Genomic DNA, 21139 nt, shown 5'->3' on the forward strand with positions numbered 1-21139 from the left:
TAAACCTGTAAACAGTTTGACATCATGCTTACTGAGCTCAGGCTTCATGGCTATAATATATAGTGTTAAAAAGCAAGCCCTTAGGCCATCAATCGTGTGTGTCAGCTTTGTGTGTGGAGGTGGTAGGATATTTATTCGGGTAGGCTGAAGAGTGACTTGCAGTTGAAAAACTGTTCTGAAAAAATGACAACAAAGCATCCTGTGATGTGATCAATCACATAAAAAAAACATTTTGTAATATGTGTGTCTTCAGGGCTGGGAGAGAGAGAGAGAAGGCTATTCTAACAGAGACAGTGATAAGAGCTAGTGCTCTCTTTGTCCTTTGCACTGTGCATACCTTTTCTTCTTCTGTGCTTCACACAGGACGAGGCCCAGTGTTTCTTTTGACTTTTGTAAGCGACTCTTTATTTAAGTGGTCAACAGAGTTCATTACAGTGTGTCTCTTTTCAGTGCTGGGTTCTAAATCATGTATGATTAATTACCTGCAAGAAGATGTTTCCGGCCTTCTGTAGTTCACTTGTCCCTACAGTAACTACAAAGGTAGGAAATGGTTTTAGAAGTAGTCGTTACATCTCAGCTCATTATTTGTAGTAAGAACTGTGTGTACAGAAATCTGATAAAAGGACAAAGATTCGGAAACCAAGCACCACATATCATACAGAAAAGAACAGCATGTTACATTCTGTCCAAAAATCGATAATTAATTACCACCAAATTTCCATTCCATATCCACCAGCTGGTTGACCATCAGTGTCTGTGCAACTGCCAGTCTGGACAACATGGGGTAGTGAATCCTCCACTAGGACATGAAACATGCATACAACCCATACATTATATTTGAATAGAAATGTGTCCCATGATGCGTGAAACACAGTCATACATTTATACAACAGTCTAAATATAGAAAAAGCAAACTATCTTAGTGATGGCATGTAAAGACAATGTGGCGCAATGTTTCTTTGTAGATGATTTATTTACCTGATCAGAGAAGTGGCTGGCTTTGTCTTCAGTCAAACCTACACAATGACACAGGGAACAGAAATTAGCATTATTTAATCTACAGTGACTGCATAAGTATTCACTCACCTTAAAGTTTTCTATATGCTGTAGTTTTGCAACCTGGAACTGAAATAGACCTCATTTTGCCTTTCAGTTTTCCATTTCATCTAATGTTTTAAGATGCTAGAAGGTGTTTCTCGTATTGACTCGAGTGGTTAAGGCCCTGGGTTGTTGATCGGAAAGTCGGGTTCAAGTCCCAGCATTGCCAAGCTGCCACAGTCGTGCAATCGAACAAGGCCCTTAACCATCCCTGATCCAGGGGCACTGCATCATAGCTGCCCCTACGCTTCGACCCGGGATAGGTGAAGAAAGAATGCCACTGTTCTGTAATGTATATGTGGTGATAATAAAGGCTTCTATTCCTTAATTTAATTGCCTGATGTTTTAGCTGCAAGTCATCTGAGATGAGTGTTTATCAGCTTATGGATCTTGATATTTTTAGCCATCCTATCTGGCAAAATTGCTCAGAGATGTTTGGTGAATAGTAATTTTCAGATTTTTGCTGTAAATTTTCTATCTGATTGAGGTCGGAGCTTTGACTGAGCCGTTCAGGTCATTCATTTTGAACCACTCCAAAGTACCAGTGGCAGATTCATTAGGGTTCAATAGATTCATTGTCATGTTGGAAGGTGAAGCTCTGTCCCATTTTCAAGCCCTTTACAGACCGGAACAGATTGTACTCTGGAGTTGCCATGTATTTGTCCCCATCCATCTCTCCTCATCCCAAAAACATGGTGATGCCACCAGCATGCTTCACTGCTGAGATGGTGCTCTCCGGGAGCTAGTGTTCTGTATAAACATACCATTTAGTGCAAGGACCAAGGTAAATTCTGCTCTCTTCAGAAGAAAGGATATTTTAACACATTTGTTGGGTTGCCTAACATGTCTTTTGGCAAACTCCAAACAGGATTTCTTAAAGTGCTACAATCACTCTTCCTTAACCATTCTTCCATGAAAACCCAGCTTTGTGGAATGCCCCGTTTTTGTTTGTACAAAGTTCTTCATTCTCTGACTAACGCCTTCCTTATTTAGTCCACAGTTGTGACATTTTCTTTCAATTATTAGTCAGGTCCATAAATATTGGGACATCGACACAATTCTAACATTTTTGGCTCTATACACCACCACAATGGATTAGAAATGAAACGAACAAGTTGTGCTTTAACTGCAGACTGTCAGCTTTAATTTGATGGCATTTAAATCCAAATCAGGTGAACGGTGTAGGAATTACAACAGTTTGCATATGTGCCTCCCACTTGTTAAGGGACCAAAAGTAATGGGACAGAATAATAATCATAAATCAAACTTTCACTTTTGTAATACTTGGTTGCAAATCCTTTACAGTCAATTACAGCCTGAAGTCTGGAACACACAGACATCACCAGGCGCTGGGTTTCATCCCTGGTGATGCTCTGCCAGGCCTCTACTGCAACTGTCTTCAGTTCCTGCTTGTTCTTGGGGCATTTTCCCTTCAGTTTTGTCTTCAGCAAGTGAAATGCATGCTCAATCGGATTCAGGTCAGATGATTGACTTGGCCATTGCATAACATTCCACTTTTTTCCCTTAAAAAACTCTTTGGTTGCTTTTGCAGTATGCTTTGGGTCATTGTCCATCTGCACTGTGAAGCGCCATCCAATGAATTCTGAAGCATTTGGCTGAATATGAGCAGATAATATTGCCCGGATCACTTCAGAATTCATTCTTCTGCTTTTGTCAGCAGTCACATCATCAATAAATACAAGAGAACCAGTTCCATTGGCAGTCATACATGCCCACGCCATGTCACTACCACCACCATGCTTCACTGATGAGGTGGTATGCTTAGGATCATGAGCAGTTCCTTTCCTTCTCTTCCCATCACTCTGGTACAAGTTGATCTTGGTCTCATCTGTCCATAGGATGTTGTTCCAGAACTGTGGAGGCTTTTTTAGATGTTGTTTGGCAAACTCTAATCTGGCCTTCCTGTTTTTGAGGCTCACCAATGGTTTACATCTTGTGGTGAACCCTCTGTATTCACGCTGGTGAAGTCTTCTCTTGATTGTTGACTTTGACACACATACACCTACCTCCTGGAGAGTGTTCTTGATCTGGCCAACTGTTGTGAAGGGTGTTCTCAACAGGACGGCACTTCACAGTGCAGATGGACAATGACCCAAAGCATACTGCAAAAGCAACCAAAGAGTTTTTTTAAGGGAAAAAAGTGGAATGTTATGCAATGGCCAAGTCAATCACCTGACCTGAATCCGATTGAGCATGCATTTCACTTGCTGAAGACAAAACTGAAGGGAAAATGCCCCAAGAACAAGCAGGAACTGAAGACAGTTGCAGTAGAGGCCTGGCAGAGCATCACCAGGGATGAAACCCAGCGTCTGGTGATGTCTATGTGTTCCAGACTTCAGGCTGTAATTGACTGTAAAGGATTTGCAACCAAGTATTAAAAAAGTGAAAGTTTGATTTATGATTATTATTCTGTCCCATTACTTTTGGTCCCTTAACAAGTGGGAGGCACATATGCAAACTGTTGTAATTCCTACACCGTTCACCTGATTTGGATGTAAATGCCATCAAATTAAAGCTGACAGTCTGCAGTAAAAGCACAACTTGTTCATTTCATTTCAAATCCATTGTGGTGGTGTATAGAGCCAAAAATGAAAAAGTTGTGTCGATGTCCCAATATTTATGGACCTGACTGTGTATATATATATATATTTGTACATTCGTAAATAAGTACACTTCAGAATGTGTGAAACATTCAAGGGGAGTGAATTCTCATGCAAACTATTTAAACCGCCAATTAATGTGGCATTCACACCAATGATTGAATAGTGGGAAAAAAATCATACCAAGTGAGAGCAAGTCCTCTTTCACCTGCTCAGCTGTCAGGTTCTTCTTCATTGCACCTGAAACACAGAGATCATAATTTTTCTTTTTTCATTTATTACACACATTTGGATGGTGTACTGCCACAATGCAAAATACCTACAGTCCCATTATAGTCAGTATAAAAGCTCTTTCCATATGTTTATGTAATTTGTGACCAATAAGGTACCACCCTGGGTAAACAGAATCCTTGGTTATCTGTTTACAGATTTTAAACTGCTCATATTTTGCCTGGGGTAAAAAACAATCCTAGGTTTTCTGAATCTGACGTTTCTTCTGAATCCTCTTCTGACACCTTCTGAATCCTTGTTAAGGATCTAAACTGCATGTTTGCAGTAACACCCACCAGGACTGGATAAATACAGCATGTGACCGCTTTAAATACTGCTTTGTCCTGTGCTTTTGCATCAGAGAAACACACAGGCTCAACACTTGACCAATGAATTTGTGTCTTAAATCTAAAGAAGGACATGTCTGCTGTTCTGTACCCAAGCTGGCATTGTTATCTTTCAGGTTGTAATCTTTTGGACCTTTTTAAATTTGTCACACAATTGACCAGTTTGTTAATATCCAGCTTCCACTTTTTCCAAACAGTTCCATGCTTTTATTTCATGCTGTTCATTGTTTGACTGGGTGTCTGTTGCTAAGTATCTGGCTATAATGTTCTCACACTGCATCGTTTCACACTCTACATGTTAGGCACCTCAATGTGAGGTTAACGCTGCAGTACGAACAAAAGCGGTGCCAATCTTGCTTCAGCTTTCATATCCCTAGGTCAATTTTGTGCTAACTCCACTTCTAAATTACAAGCGTGAAACCGTTCTCTACCTGTGGTCAAAAGCACAGCTTAGATGATCATAACTCACTGTAAAAACTGTAACAAAAGCATAAACTAAACTAGAACCAGGTAATGATAGGAAGTTTGGTAAAAGGCTATATATGAAAAACCGGAGAAAACAGCTTCAATTTATGAATCTGGTTTCACCACAGCAGTAAAAATCTACAAAGCCAGTGGTGATTTATTTGTCTTAATACATCTTTGGCGTAATGACATCTTGTGAAGCTGCAGCACATACGGTTGTGATTTCCACACTCATTAATGCTATTTAATTCCTTTTTTTTTCCCTATAGGTTTATATTGTTTTCCTGAAGCTGGCACACAGAAAACAGAACCATGCTTCTGTGTTGAGTAAAACATTTCATTCAAGATTTAAGAGTTCATGTATACACTATATAGCCAAAAGGATGTGGAGACCTGATCATCAAATGCACATGACAAACATTTTTTGAACATCCCAGTCTGGTGCTCAGTCGGTGTTCCAATTCATCCTAATTGTATTCCTTTGTGTTGAGGTGAGGGCTCTGTTCAGGCCACTCGAGTTCTTCTACACCAGCCTTGCAAAACATGTCTTCATGCGTTTTTTTGTGCACAAGGCATCCTTAATGCTTGAGCAAGCAAAGACATCTTATGTGTGTGGCAACATTTTGGGGAAGGTCCACATATGGGTATGACGATCAAGTCGGGTTTTTTTTCATTGTTTTGGCCACATATTGTATATTACAGGTACAATTATGGTAGGTGGAGTGTAGTACAATAAGAGTGTGGCAGTAAACATGTACAGTTCATTCCCACTCCCTAAGCACTTTATTACAATTACTATACACCTAATTATTCAAGCAGTTATCTAATCAGCTCATTTAAAGGACAGCAGCACAATGTATAAAATCATGCAGATACAGATCAAGCACTTCAGTTAATGTTCACATCATACATCAGAACAGAAAAAAGTGATCTCAGTGACTGTGGTTGTTGACACCAGAAGTCATTCAGAAACTGATGATCTCCTGGGAATTTCACACACAACCGTCTCGAAAGTTTGCAAAATGTTGCAAAAAACAAAAAAGTGAGTCACAGTTCTGTTGGTGGAAATTCCTTATTGATGAGAGCATCCAGATCAAAATGGTCAGATTGGTCAAGCCAAGAGGAAGGATATAGAACCTCAAATAACCATTCTTTACAACTGTAGTGAACAGAAAAGCATTACAGAACACACAAAACATCAAACCTTGTGTTAGACGGCTACAACAGCATAAGACTGCATTGGTTCCACTCCTGTCAGCTTCACTGGACACAACTTAACCAGACAGATGAAGATCAGACAAAGACCATTCTGATGGTCGATGAGAACGTTAACCGAAGCTGCTGGCCTGCATTGCACATGACTGGCTGATTAAATAATTGAATGGATAAGTAGGTGAACAGATGTTTCTAATATAGTGCTTTGTAGGGGTTTACTGGGTAAAATTATAGACCAGGCATAACAAGATGTAATGTCATTATGTGCAAAGAAGCAGATGGTGAATAGTGTCATATTTTCAGTTCACACTGACTGGGACATCCTTTATTCATGGGGTCCTGGAGCTTTGTTTTAATGCTTTCTTACTAAGACCGTAGTAAGTACGTACGTACAGTATTTTCCGCACTATAAGGCGCATCTAAGAGCCTTAAATTTTCTCAAAAAACGGCCGTGCACCTAATAATCCGGTGCGCCTTATGTTTGCACTGAGTTCCAAAAATCTGTAAAAATGTTGTTGTGCGACTTTGGTAAGCACTCCGCTAGATTGACTGTCCGACCATTTCCCGCTGACACAGGGACGTAATACATACACTACGTACGCTGGCAGCGATAAACCAATCAGAGAACATTACGTAATACGTATAGTACGTGCGCTTACCTCCGCCACGCCTCCGGTAGGTATACTACCGGTATGTTGCAAAACAACATTTGTTTCTGCCTAACCATTATGCGCTCCACACTCCAGTCCAGTAGGTGGTGGTAAATGCACCTTAAGTTGGTTTGCCATCCGCCGAATTAAAATCAGAAGTAGAAGAAGAACATTTGTTTGTTTAAGGACCCCCGAAAATGGCACCAGTGAAGTGACATGCTTACGAGGCACAATTCAAACTACAGGCTATCAGTTACGCGGTTGTAAATGGGAATAGAGCAGCTGCGAAAGAATTCAACATCAATGAATCTATGGTTCGGAAGTGGAGAAAGCAAGAAAATTGCGCCAAGTTAAGAAGACACAGTAGATGACTTTGATGGATTTGTGGGAGAAGATTGATTAAAAAATAGTGTGTGTGTATTGTTAAATAGAATAAAGTTGAATAAAGTTCAACTAAACTCTGTTTTGCTTCCGTTGCCTTTTTTGTAGACCGTACGTTTTAGCATGTGCCTTATAATACAGTGCGCCTTATGTATGGGTTAAGTACAGAAATAGACCCTGTAATTGAGACTGCGCCTTATAATTCGGTGCGCTTTATAGTGCGGAAAATACGGTAAGTAAATACAAACACAGCACAAACTGTCAGTGCTGAATTATTATATAATTATAAATGTGTTACTACTGACACAATTAAACAAAATGTATTGGGTTGAAGAAATAAGCTTTCTGGGTGCAAAGCTACTTTCCATAAATCTCAAAGGAACATTTATGATGAGCCTTTAATCCAACTCCATTAGCTCACATTTAAACACATGTGAGAAAGATGTGAGAGAGATCTGGGTTCACAACAGAAAACCAAATGCTCCATAGAAGTTTTGTAAAAGGTTCAAAAACAGCAAGACATGATCAGCTCTTAGAAATTATAGTTTGCGCTCATTTTGTTTGTTGAGTGTTTAACCCTACGAATGACCAAAATACACCTCTGTGTAGCTACTAACGGCAAACAAATAATACAGACCGTAGTACTGTGGGTAGTACCACTGCATGTTCACACCAATATAACCCAGCAGGAGAATTCAACTGCAAGTTACTGCTCAGAATACAAATTCATTTTGTGTTTTGGGATTACCATGTGGAAGCAGAAGAATACTCTTCATTAAGCCTCGAAGTGGACCTGCTGCCATGCCATTCTCTCCTGCAAATTCACACAGCTGGGCAAGAAATTGCTCCGACTGCACAAACGCACACACAAACACGACTGTCAAGGTTTAATCTCACACAATGCAGAATAGTAAGTGCACCGAAAGCTATATTATACAGGAAGGGTTTACTCACCTCTTTAGGCTCCAACAGAAACTGGTACAATAAATCAGTCAAGCTCAGAAATTGCTGTAAATTGCAGAAAATATGGTCACACAACACAATGATCAGCTACTGACTGACACACACACACACACACATCAAAGATTAAAATGGTATCTTCAACTAATAAAGTACAGACAACTGACAAGCCTGATAACAATTAAATATATTACTAAATAACCACCTAGACAGATGATGATGATGATGATTATTATTATTATTATTATTATTATTATTATTATATAAATATTCCATTCTCTAATTCACTTAAATAAACTTTAAAGTTTTGATCTGATCAAAGTATGCAACTGTGAGGAAAAGCAGTAAAAAGAAAATGTTGCAACGTTACTCTCTGGGTGGCTATTAACTTTTTTCCTGCTGAACTTTAGACTGTGACAGTTATATCAAGTAAACAATAAGATGAAACATATGGGATTCTCAAATCAAGTTAAGAAGCTTTTATTGTCATTTCGACCATATATAGCTGACGCAGTACACAGTGAAATGAGACGTTTCTCCAGGACTGTGATGCTACACAGAACAGAGACAGAGCTACATAAAACAACACAGAGCTAAGGATTTAAGTTAGTCTTAGCCACATAAAGTGCATCTGTGCAACATGGCACAAACAGTGCAAGACAAAGAGACAGTGCAAACAAACAAAACAAGACATTACACAAAAGACAATACACAAAAGCAGCGCTGGCCAGTGTACATAGTGTATATTATATAGTACATGATCAGAAATACTGGAATGAACACTTAATATAACAGCAGCAGTTACTGTATATGAGGCATTGTAATGATTTGCCCAAAACAGCAACTGACTGAAAGGTCAATGTATCAGGCAAATTATTATCAGATAATCAGATGTGAATAATGAGGAATCTAAATAATATTTACTAATTCTGTTGTACCGCTATGGATTTATGAATCCCTGGTTATGTTGCTAATTGTCTATCTGTAATAACCATTTCAGGAACCTAGTGATAGAATTAAAATTTTCTGTGATTTACACAGACGAGCACTGTGATACAAACGTCCCTGTGTGATTACACTAAATATAAGCACACTCGGAACAATGCACATCCAATCAAATTAGTGGATCAAAACTAACTGTTGCTTAGTGATTGTACCACAGCACTGTTAAATTCTCACACCTGATTGGTCACAAGGTGATACCAGTATCTATAACAGCAGCTCTGTTAGTAGTGTGGGTTGTAATCCTAATGATGCTTCTATTAACATCATTCTAATGCTTGATTGTTTCTATAGTAAAAGCTTGGTCACAGAGAAATCATATACTTGTAGAGTATAAGAATTATATAAAGTATAGAATCATCATATTTTTTTTAAATAGAGATTTTCTGTTAAGATACCTATAATCAACATTTATAGAAATAGTCTTGGGTGCTTTGTAACAGTAAGATTTATTACATTAGGGTCTTCAGGATGGAGAAAACTTTATTATGTGTTTTGTTTGTTTTTTTTGTTTGTTTTATTAACTTCAAGACAGAGAAGAAAAAACTGTGTTCATGTAAGTAATACTCAGAATAACAGAAACTAGGATAAAAGTAAGAAGTACCTGTTAAAACGCATCCTGCTTTTTGTTAATGAGTTACAAATTATAATTAGCAAATCAACAAAAGCCACTTTGGGCTGCTATTATTCTACAATTATCAATGTCTGGTATGTGTTTTTTTTTGTTTTTGTTTTTTTTTTTGCCCTGTTGGGTTTTATTCTTCATTCTTCACGTTCAATTCAATTCATTCATTCATTCATTTTCTACCGCTTATCCGAACTACCTCGTGTCACGGGGAGCCTGTGCCTATCTCAGGCGTCATCGGGCATCAAGGCAGGATACACCCTGGACGGAGTGCCAACCCATCGCAGGGCACACACACACTCTCATTCACTCACGCAATCACACACTACGGACAATTTTCCAGAGATGCCAATCAACCTACCATGCATGTCTGTGGACCGGGGGAGGAAACCGGAGTACCCGGAGGAAACCCCCGAGGCACGGGGAGAACATGCAAACTCCACACACACAAGGTGGAGGCGGGAATCGAACCCCGACCCTGGAGGTGTGAGGCGAACGTGCTAACCACTAAGCCACTGTGCCCCCCTCAATTCAATTCAATTCAAATCAAATTTACATTTACAGCATTTAGCAGACATTCTTATCCAGAGTGACTTACATTTTTATTTCAGTTTATACATCTGAGCAATTGAGGGTTAAGGGCCTTGCTCAGCGGCCATGTAGTGCAACTTGTTGGATCTGGGATTCGAACCAATGACCTGGTTCATTGAGAATAATAATGTTAGACTTGTGTGAAGAATATTTTCACAGATGCTGAAAATATTAGCATGAATGCTTTTCACTAACACTGGTATCAAGAAGGGATTATTTTTGAAAGTTGAATGTTGAGGAGTAGAAACTTAGTGATGGTAAAATGTTTCTCCTAATGGCTCGATCATCAAAATCTGTTAGAATTAGTGCCAATTCTGATGATAAACTACTGACAGAAGGATGTAAATACACACATTGGAGCTTAAACTAGAGCCATAACTCTTCAGTTCTCTCCTGCTCTAAAGTTTAGATAAAGCTTCTGTCCGTTACATGAAACTGGAGGTTAAATGCATTTTAGCTGTTGTTTTAACGTAAATGTGCATTTCATGATACCCGTAAAATTACTTTCAGTTACAATTTAGATAGCATTGTAGCATTTTTGCTACATTAGCACAGTTTCGATCCTAAAAATGCTATGCTGTTCTAATTCATCAAGCCTTGTACAGCTTTAAACTGAGGCATTTGTGCGGTTGATAACAACACGGTTCAGATGCTAGCTGCTTAGCCTTAGACAAAAACATCCCTTGTGTAATTTGGATACTGAATCCTTACCTGCTCATTGAATTTATTCAAGGTCTGAAAATCACTGCTGACATTGTCGGGCAGAGTTTCTTTAGTAAAATGCAACTGCAACATGATCTCAGTAGAGTTTCTTTATCCAGTAACAAACCGTTACTAAGCTTCACATCTACTTCCACATTTCCGCCCAGAACAAGAAGCTTAAGATTCACTTCAGCACTTTCGACATTGTCGCACAACGTGTTCTGTGGTTTGGCGTGAGCGTAAAATTTTAATTAAAAAGTTTATTCAAAGTAGGTTTTCATGCATTACGATAAACATCCAGTGTATTGCAAGCAAATGGAAAAAAATGACAGTTTAACATATTTCCATTTTAATACATAGTTTTCTACAACGGAAATGTCGCCACCTACACATTTTATTTATTAAATGTGTTTTATTCTATTGCAAAAAAATATGTTATTTTATTTATTAAATATTTAGGCCTATGGAATACATTTGTCACACTTCTAACAGTAAATACAGTTAAAATAATAATGACTATTTTAGAAAACATGATCCTGATCCTGCCATGAAACATGAAGCATGGCTTTTTTAAATTGTGTTACAATGGTGGAAACTCACTAGCATTATGCAAAATAGCACTATGCAAAAAAATAAAATAATAATAATAATAATAATAATAATAATAATAATAATAATAATAATAATAATAATAAATAACTTTTAATAAAGAGTCCATAAACACAGTAATGACAGGTGCGTGTTACAAGAAAGAAAGACGTGCTGATAAGGTAAATATGCCTTTCGTTTTGCATTGGTGTGATTCGAGACCCGGGAAATAAGTCACGCCTGACCACTGCAGCAGCCACAGAGCAAGAACGAGACCAGATTTACATATTTGCCCCAAGGGTTTAAATGCGTGGGTGAGATCGAGGTGAAGTGTGACTCACCGCGACGGCTTGGTAACCTCAGAAGTACCATAAAGGATTTGTCAGTGTCGTGTTGTCCCGCGCTTTCAACACCAGGATTCCTGCAACAGGTAAGTTTCATTCCTCTTCTGCATGGAGCTGCTCGGAGCGCGCGCTCGCTGAGAGTTCTGACTGCACGTGCCAAGGTACATCTCACCTGCATATTACACCCTTTTGTTCTTAGTTCATGATGCAAATTAAACAGCAATAAAAAAAACTCTTTTTTTTCATGGCAAAAAACAAAACAAAAACACACGAATCACACGCTAGGAGTTTGTAAAGAACGATTATGTAAGTGGGATATACATGTAAACTGGAACATATGTTCATTTTTTTCTTTGCATAAAACGTATTAATCGATTATAACACGTTGTATCATAGGTGGAATTTCTTTTAGACGCTTTGTTGCGCCAAGTTCCTCTGTTGCATGTGTATCACACACGGCCCAGAAATTTCATGGTCGACATTACAGTTACAGTTTAATAATGATTGCTGAGATTTTGGATTCGGCTTCACTACTTTTTTTTTGTTTTTGTGCTAGTTGGATATTCAGTGCTGAAATCCTTTATCGAAACCAAATAGCTATTTCTAAGAGCCTTTTTTTTTTTCTCAGAGCACACAGGAAGCGCGTGCTGACGTTTGCAGATATAATCGCTGTTCTGTTGCAATCCAGATCGAGTTGCGTGTTGCTTTGGCTTCAGTTTTGTTCACGTTGCGGCGAATGAAAAGTTCAGAACATGGGAAACCCACCTGTCTGTGTAAGAATACAACATGCAGTCAGGGAAAAGTCTGTGAAAATGTGTCGACACACTTTCTGTTCCTGAGTGTTTTGTCACGTTTTAACAACTATATCTCGCGTTTAATTGGAGTTTTGGTGACTGCGCGCGAGAGCGTTTCCAGTCCCTCGCGCAGGAATATGAACATATTAATATATACATGTATACACACAAATATACTGTTATTGATATATAACGAGTCACTGGTTTCCTCTTACACCGCATAATAAGTCCATAATTAGCATCTATTCCAAAACAGGCTTATTACGACATTATAACGCTATAAGATGATGTTTTATTGTTACAGTGGTGTGCACGTGCCGTGTTGATTAGTGCAGGACACAGCGGCGTTAAGTCTGTTCATGGGAAAGACAGCGCGTGCTCATAAAAGTCGCTGGAAGCCACGAGAGGACGCCATGAGCCAATTTGCATATTCATATCATTATCGTGCTCATTTGCATAACAAAACGTGCCTGAAGTAGGAATACCGTCCCTCAGTATAGAATATATTTATCAAAATAGAAAGAAAAACTTTGGTAATGGCACAACATATTAACTTTAATTTCTGTAAAGATTTAAAGATTTGTAAATTGATAAAGTAGTAACTACACAATATTTACAATTCATAGACTTTGGGATTTTTTCAAATATATTTGTGTTTATTAATTGTAAATATTGCCGATAGCAGAGTATAAAACGAAGTATAATGAAGTGCACAGGTGGGAAAAACAACAAAGGTGAACAGTTGGTTGTTTGAATCAGTGGTGATCAGACATTAATCATTGAGAAACAATAGTGCCAGTCTCTTTTTAAAATAAACAAAGTTGCTAAAGGGGTCTAAAATGTCACCAGATCTACCAACAAAGAGAACCGCTGGCAATGGTGGATGACATGTTTTGACTATCATTCATTACTTTTTTTTTTCAGTAATACAATATCGCAAACCATTCTTATGTAAATAAGAAAAACAATATGTGAAAACATTTTGATGATGATGTAGTATTATGCCAAATCATCATACCTAAACAAATCAACTTGGCCAGACATGTAATTAATTCTAAAGCTTGACCACCATTTGCTGCTATTTCAAATCGGCTATTAAAAACATGGGGTTGTAAAAACATGCTGTCGCTAAATAAACTTTGGTGAAAAAAAATACACCACAAAACTACACCACAGCCTTAAATTTCAGTAATTCACTCATTCATTCATTCTGTAACTTTTGGTCTTAGCATGAGGTAGAAATACACTCTGTATGCGATCAGTGTCCATTACAGAACACACACAAATTCATACAATTGTTCATGCCTAGAGGATATTAAGAGAAGCCAACAGACCTACTAATATGCTTTTGAGAAATGGTAGGAGAAGATTTTCACTATCAGACTGAGGTCTTGAAAACGACATGCCTACAGAGGTTTCATATTGTAACACTTCAAACAGAGCCCTGGTAATTACCTGTGCAATTTAATATATTGTGGTAAATGAGGTAGAATACTACATACTAGAGTGCTATAGCCCCTTCACGACCAGAGTCTGATGCCATTCATCAAGAAAAGGTCCTTTCGGTCGTTCCTACATTTTCTCATTCTAGATGTGATTCAAAGAAACTTAATAAATGAATATGAACTAAAACATGGTTAAGGTAGAAAACAGTATGTCTGGGAACACAAATGCACACAAATGAACACAAATGAACTGCCTTTCTGTGGAGTTCTCTGGGCAGGTAGGGACTGGATTAGGTATCATGTAATTGAGAAGAAATTATGGAATGCACTTTAGTATTTTCCTGTTTTTCAAAGGTTGACAATCACATCTAATGAGGTGTTGAAATTTTGATTCAGTGGTTTACTGAAGTTTTTAAAGATTAAATATCTTGGTTTACAGTGATATATTCTGGAGATGTCCAGAAGCTTTATGAGAGTAAATATTTTATGCTTTTAGAGATAGCTTGTGGGGGGCACGGTGGCTTAGTGGTTAGCACGTTCGCCTCACACCTCCAGGGTCGGGGTTCAATTCCCGCCTCCACCTTGTGTGTGTGGAGTTTGCATGTTCTCCCCGTGCCTCGGGGGTTACCTCCGGGTACTCCGGTTTCCTCCCCCGGTCCAAAGACATGCATGGTAGGTTGATTAGCATCTCTGGAAAATTGTCCGTAGTGTGTGAATGAGAGTGTGTGTGTGTGTGTGTGTGCCCTGCTATGGGTTGGCACTCCGTCCAGGGTGTATCCTGCCTTGATGCCCAATGACGCCTGAGATAGGCACAGGCTCCCCGTGACCCGAGGTAGAAGATGAATGAATGAATGAGATAGCTTGTTTTCCAGATAGCCAATTGAGTTAAAATATTATTGATGGCCTTAAAATGAATCATTTCCCAAAAGAATTTGATCAGTCATACTGAACAAGTTGGTTCTTTCCCTCTAATTCACTGTTTCTCATATATTTCTCTTATGTTCTTTTACTCCATCTCTCTCAGTCTCTCACACTCACACAAACACTACAAATACAGAAACCCCCCTCCCATTAGGTTTAGTCCCTAATCTCCTTGCTCAGGCTTTCACCTTTGATGTAGCCTTTCTTTGTATTCTCACATTCAGTCTCATTCATTCACTTATTCACCTTCACAGACACTCCCTTGGTGTGGCCTGCACTGAGTGTGTGTTTGTGTGTGTGTGTGCCCTGTACCACATATGTGTGTTTATGGAACCACATAAAAAAAACTCTTAAACATCATAACTCAGAATACAGAGGGATGTAATGAGGTACATCTGCTCAAGCTGTGTGTGTGTGTTCAAGTGAAAACAAATGATTAGTTTCTCAGTGTACATTGCATTTATACACAGGATGCACCTGGATACTTTGTGTTGCCTGTTGTAACTGTATATAAGGGTTTGTTCACATTTTAAACATCGTTCTTGATCATATAGTAACTACAGTCACTAAGACAAGTATGTAGTTACGAGAAAGTTGAATGTAAGTCTGGAGCCGCCAACAGGGGTAAAGCTAGTGTGGCCATGTTTGTACAGCTTTGCTCCTGTTCAAAAAGAAAGACAGCTTAAGACAATGTGTGATAGACAGAGGAGAAATGCGAGTTTAAGTTTCACACAGTCACTAATCACGTACTGTTTTTATATTTACACAAGCTTAACAGCTTTTCATCATCTTTACCTTTCCAGGTTACATTTTTCAACACTTTCAACACTTCAGCTCCTTAAAGTTCTGTCAGAATATCTGATGCTTTCAACCACACCAGCCAACCATGTTGCCCGAACATAAGACACTCCATCACATACCTGATGTCTCGCCATACTAGGCCGGCGGGGCTAGCGTTCTGTTTGTTTAGAAAGAGTTGTAAGCTTTGTTGTATTTACGAGGCAGCATGATTGTTATTCAGTTTTAGTAAATCAGCACCACCCAGACTCATCCGAGAGGCTTGTATAAACAACCGTTTACACTGTCAATTGTTATTCATGTCCTCAGTCGGTAGATAGGTCATGTCTGTCTGCCGGCAAGCATGCATGAATAATGTAGGATTGAAGACGGTATTTTTATGTACTGTTCATTCAAATAAGACAGGCTGATCTAAGGATCGCCTTACCTAAGCCAATCATTACCATTAACATTCCTAGAGGGGACTTGTATTTTCAAGGTCAATGGACTTAGTGACCTCTACATACCTGTAGAAAATCCACTTGGAGTTCATTCACTTATGGTTTAAGTGCTTGTCTGTTATTAGTCCTTTTTTAATAAGCTCTAGCAGAAGTTTAGTTTTTGTGTAATTGATTTCACTTTTTACATTGTACTTTGGCACATTGTACATTTAGCTACCTTTAGATAGCTCACGCAAAAGAAGTTCTTCAGACCCTCTGGAACATAAGATCATGATTTTTGAACTTGAAGTTGCAGATTTACATTTGCACTAAACGTTAAAAATAAGCGTTAACGTCTTTGTTTAGAGAAAACTAAATGCACTGTGGTTATTTCTACTAGTTAAATTATGATTCATATTAAAATAATAATAACAATAATTATATTATTTATAATATAATAATTATATTATATATAATAATAATATTATTGTGATTTTTATTAATATTCATATTAGGTTATTTATATGTACTTGGTTTTGTTACAGCTTAGCAGACAAGAAAACAGAGCAGGAGATACTACCCAAGCAGTGATGCCATCCAATAAGTATTCCTCCGCTATCATGGCAGAAAGCGACAAGATGACAGCCACGGTAAGAAATTGTGACCCTCAGCTCTAGTATAAGCGATATCTCAAACACATGCAAACATACACACACTATTGTGAATGCAGTGGTTTCCATTTCTTGTTGCATGTCTGTGCAGCATTGAAGTGTGAGGTAGAGTTATAGACCTGCAAGGGGTCCCCTGTAGGTATTTGGAATTCAGCAGCATTCAATCACACACACTCCTAAATTTTGATGTCCTGCACGATCCTTTCTGTGTGTGCGTGTTTTTTGTGCTATTTTCTATTGCTAAGTCCCACAAAAAATCTACAGAAGGACTCACGTGGTAAAACAAAAAACAATTGTTCATCCTAATATTTGTCAGGATTGCGAGTTCATATGATAAGCGCTACCAATTCTGCTAGTTTCCATTAACTGACCTACAGTAAAACAAGTGTGTACGAATACCAGAGTGAGCCAAAGCAAACATGAAGGATGATGGTGCTCTGATAATAGTCTTGATGCTTTCAGTCAAATTATGATTAAAATTATATAAATTAGGGGCACCACAGTGGTGTTTTATGGCTCAAATAAAAGTTGACTATCAGGGCTTTATAATCTACTTATGAAAGATTTTATAGACATTTATAAGTAATTCTGTTTTTACTTAGCCTAACTAGGGATAATCTATTCCAGGAGATCCAGGAACCCAAAAACAACACAAAAATGTTTATATCTTTAAATTAAATGTTGATATAAATCCCATTTCTACTCTCTGAGATGTTCTCTATCCATAAGCATTTAAAATTTGAAGGCATTATGTTCAATCTTTAATATTGTATGTAAGGTTAACCAAAAGGAGGTAAAAATGTCTCATACTGAAAGCTAAAAGTGTTCTACATCAGACTTGTGGTGAAAAAAAAAAGAATTCATTTGTTTATATTGTTGATAGTGATTGAAAATTCGACTGATGAAGTAACCCAAGCAGACGTAGTGCAGGAATTTACTATATTACTGTAGACAAGAGATGTTAAAAGGAGTTTGGGGTAAACATTTCCAAAACGCTCACTGGCTGAATCTGTGTGGCCTTCAGGGTTGTTCGTTTATTCTTACCACTGGGAGTGTAGACTCCTGCATCTTCCTTCTGTGCATTGAAGGGAAGCTGGGCTCTTTGTGCTGTGTGGGCAATATTAATGAATGCTCATTACATTCAGGTCAGCGAGTGGTCCAACCATGCATGCCCATTTGAGTGTAGCTATGGGCAACAGACACACTTGGAATGAATGATTGATTTGATGATAATCTAGGGTCCAAAATCTTTGAGTCCGGTAGCAAGAACTATTTTAATTTCATCAATTACCAGAAAAAAGGCTTCCAAATGACACCAAAGCAAAACGTTCTCCTTAGTGATAGGAGAGTTTGAAAACTGACTATAGTTTAACCAGGAGCCGAGCGTGCGGAATTGGACTGTGAGTTCATGTATGTGGAAGAGGTCACATAATCTTTCCTTCATGTGTGTATTGATGCCCTGAGAAGGAGTTTAATCAGCAGTGTGCAAAGACGTGGTTTGATAAACCACGTCACGCTTGTTAGCTTTTCCCTCCCTAGTTGGTGGCTGAATGATGACGAGCTGGCTGTTGTGTGGGAATTAGGGAGAAAATAGGGGAGTAAAATGAATAAATAAATATACTAAAAAATGATGAGTTGCAAACTATTAAGAGAGATCAATTATTTATTTGAAATACATTTGAAATGTAATTCAGTTTTTTTTGTACAGAAGTTAAAACCAACAAATAATATTTCAGACTAGATTAATACAGTAAAAGTCAACATTATTGACACTCTTCATGAACTCTTCAGGGTTGGGGGTTCGATTCCCGCCTCCGCCTTGTGTGTGTGGAGTTTGCATGCTCTCCCCGTGCCTCGGGGGTTTCCTCCGGGTACTCCGGTGTGATCTGTGTCACCGCTCGTGCATCTTCATTTCATAAAGTTGCTCTAAATTTGCATTAAGTTAAACTTAAACTTCTCAAATTTGTCACACATCACTGGACAAACCTACATATAGTCACCGACGGTTGCTGCCACTTATGTAGTCTCTCCGAAAATGAATAACGTCCGCTTGCTTTGTCGCTGATAGTCGCTGTACGTACGAACGTAGCATAACACATTTGGAAAAAAGTTCTATCTGCCGTATTCTGCATACTTGAGCACAGTGACATGAGCCATTGGTTAGTGTTGCAGAAAGCGGAGAGAGTGTATGCCATCCCTCCCACCCAGAGAGACAGGCCACAGAGGCTGTAACCATAGACACGGGATGGCATCATGGGGTCTGAATTTGCAACAGTAGGGTGTGGGCTTCTCTGTTATGCCTTAACACATTCATTTTCTTTATCATATGGTTTCACATTCAAATGAACGTGATGCACAGCAACATTATAATTTAGTTGGTTATTTTTGTCAGTGTATGCAGAGAACATTGGTAAAAATATTCTTTCTTTATTTAATTTCTTTATATAGTTTTTGTCACTTGTGGTCTGTACTTGTGGAAAGAAACTCTGGCTCCCTCACTTTATGTCTCACAGTCTTTGTTTTAGTGTGATAATCATTTTTTTGAACAAAAACATCTGTATAAAACATTATTAAAGAAGGTTTAAAAATGATTTAGCTATACAGGAATACATATTTCTGATCATTTCTGTTTTTGAAGTCTTATCTAGTTCTGCAATATGAGAAGGATGCATTGTAGTGTTTTTATTTTCATAGTATTTTGAATGTGTTCTCTTTGATCACTGCCTTTGACTTTTAGTTTTAGGAACCCAGTCTGCCCTCATGGTACAGGGAGACATCACTCTTGTGTGCAGAAGACTAGATCCAGTGGCATGTGGATTTAGGGAGTGTTCTTGGTTGCTCTGTGTGTGTGTGTGTGTGTGTGTGTGTGTGTGTGTGTGTGTGTGTGTGTGTGTGTGTGTGTGGTTACAGGGTTAACGGGTGCATACTGGGGAGAGAGGGGGCATTTACCCACACAGCAGACCTTTCATGTAGAGTAAGGGAGAGCAGTGGGAGTAAGAAAGGGAGGGGATTTCTTTTTTTTTAAGTCTCTTTTTTCCATTAATTGCTCTAATGGGAAATATCCAACTGTACCCTCTCTCTGCCTTCCTGTATGACTAACACATCCCAGCACATTCCCTGTCCATCTGTTGCTTGCTCCTCGTCTGTCTCTCTATCTGGTGTGCGTTCGTTTGTGTGGCATGGAATATAGAACATACATATATATGTATTAAACTGTATTAATTGTACTCTTTATCAGGTCTAAAGCAAGTCTAACATTTTAGAAAGAAAGAAAGAAAGAAAGAAAGAAAGACAGACAGAAAGAATTTTAGAACTTTACAATGAATGAATGCTTTATAAACTTCCAAATACAAAATTCGTTCAAATTAGAAATGTAATTATGCCCTTTTTAGAATGGCTCCATTCATTATATAGATTAGAACTAAATAATTTCATAACTGGCATAAATTACAAATAGATGGAAATTCACCCAGCGCACAGCTTTTTGCTTTTATACTAATTCATTCATTCATTCATTTTTAAAGATGGGAATTTAAACAGCATAATGTGGAGCAAGTGTTTGACAGAACACTCGGTTGATGACATAATGTGAGGAAATCTGTTGTTAATACCTAAAAGAGTAATCCTAAATTTTCTGAACAGGTTTGTTATTTCTCAAACTAATGATAACAGGATAACAGGACTTGTGACTAGTTCTTTGGATGATGCAGAAATTAAAGCAGCCAAAAGCTGTATTCCAAACGACACACTATGCACTTACACAACACAATATGTTTTGTACTGCTTAGTGTATGAGTTTTAGAAGGGAAGTGTTGACACAAATGGAGCACTAATGGTATTTTACCAAACAGGAAGAATAAGTCGTTTCCCAGTCGATGAGATGTCAAATGCATATAATGCCACCCCACTAGTTTTAGGAGAATACAGCGATTTCTTTTCACACAAATGGACTAATTTAAGTCTTCAACATTCCACAAGTTTATCATCCAGGTTCTTTAAGTGCATTTCTCCTTCTTGGAATTTTCAGTGTAATGCACTACACACTTATTTATAATACATAATTGGATAGAAAGGGGGGCACGGTGGCTTAGTGGTTAGCACGTTCGCCTCACACCTCCAGGGTTGGGGGTTCGATTCCCGCCTCCACCTTGTGTGTGTGGAGTTTGCATGTTCTCCCCGTGCCTCGGGGGTTTCCTCCGGGTACTCTGGTTTCCTCCCCCGGTCCAAAGACA

At 38.4% G+C, this 21139-nt stretch overlaps 2 protein-coding genes across 6 annotated transcripts in view; one reads left to right on the forward strand and one right to left on the reverse strand.

Moving 5' to 3' along the window:
• commd7 (COMM domain containing 7) overlaps window positions 1-11110 on the reverse strand; it is an 11826-nt gene extending 716 nt beyond the window's left edge. The window contains exons 1-7 of the mRNA XM_060894479.1: window positions 10937-11110; window positions 8002-8055; window positions 7796-7898; window positions 3903-3959; window positions 979-1016; window positions 709-799; window positions 483-532 (exon numbers count right to left, since the gene is read on the reverse strand). Of these exons, the coding sequence (XP_060750462.1) occupies window positions 483-532; window positions 709-799; window positions 979-1016; window positions 3903-3959; window positions 7796-7898; window positions 8002-8055; window positions 10937-11020 (477 nt within the window). The 5' untranslated portion in view covers window positions 11021-11110. The remainder of the gene's footprint in view (window positions 1-482; window positions 533-708; window positions 800-978; window positions 1017-3902; window positions 3960-7795; window positions 7899-8001; window positions 8056-10936) is intronic.
• Window positions 11111-11735: 625 nt separating this feature from the next.
• dnmt3bb.1 (DNA (cytosine-5-)-methyltransferase 3 beta, duplicate b.1) overlaps window positions 11736-21139 on the forward strand; it is a 40870-nt gene continuing 31466 nt past the window's right edge. For 4 of the 5 annotated variants that reach the window (XM_060893836.1, XM_060893840.1, XM_060893838.1 and 1 more), the window contains exons 1-2: window positions 11736-11945; window positions 16782-16886. In XM_060893836.1, the coding sequence (XP_060749819.1) occupies window positions 16827-16886 (60 nt within the window). In that variant the 5' untranslated portion in view covers window positions 11736-11945; window positions 16782-16826. Of the gene's footprint in view, window positions 12021-16781; window positions 16887-21139 lie in introns of all 5 variants that reach the window. The other variant, XM_060893837.1, reaches the window with a different exon arrangement.

This window comes from Tachysurus vachellii, chromosome 19, assembly GCF_030014155.1.
Source record: "Tachysurus vachellii isolate PV-2020 chromosome 19, HZAU_Pvac_v1, whole genome shotgun sequence".
Lineage (NCBI taxonomy): Eukaryota > Metazoa > Chordata > Actinopteri > Siluriformes > Bagridae > Tachysurus > Tachysurus vachellii.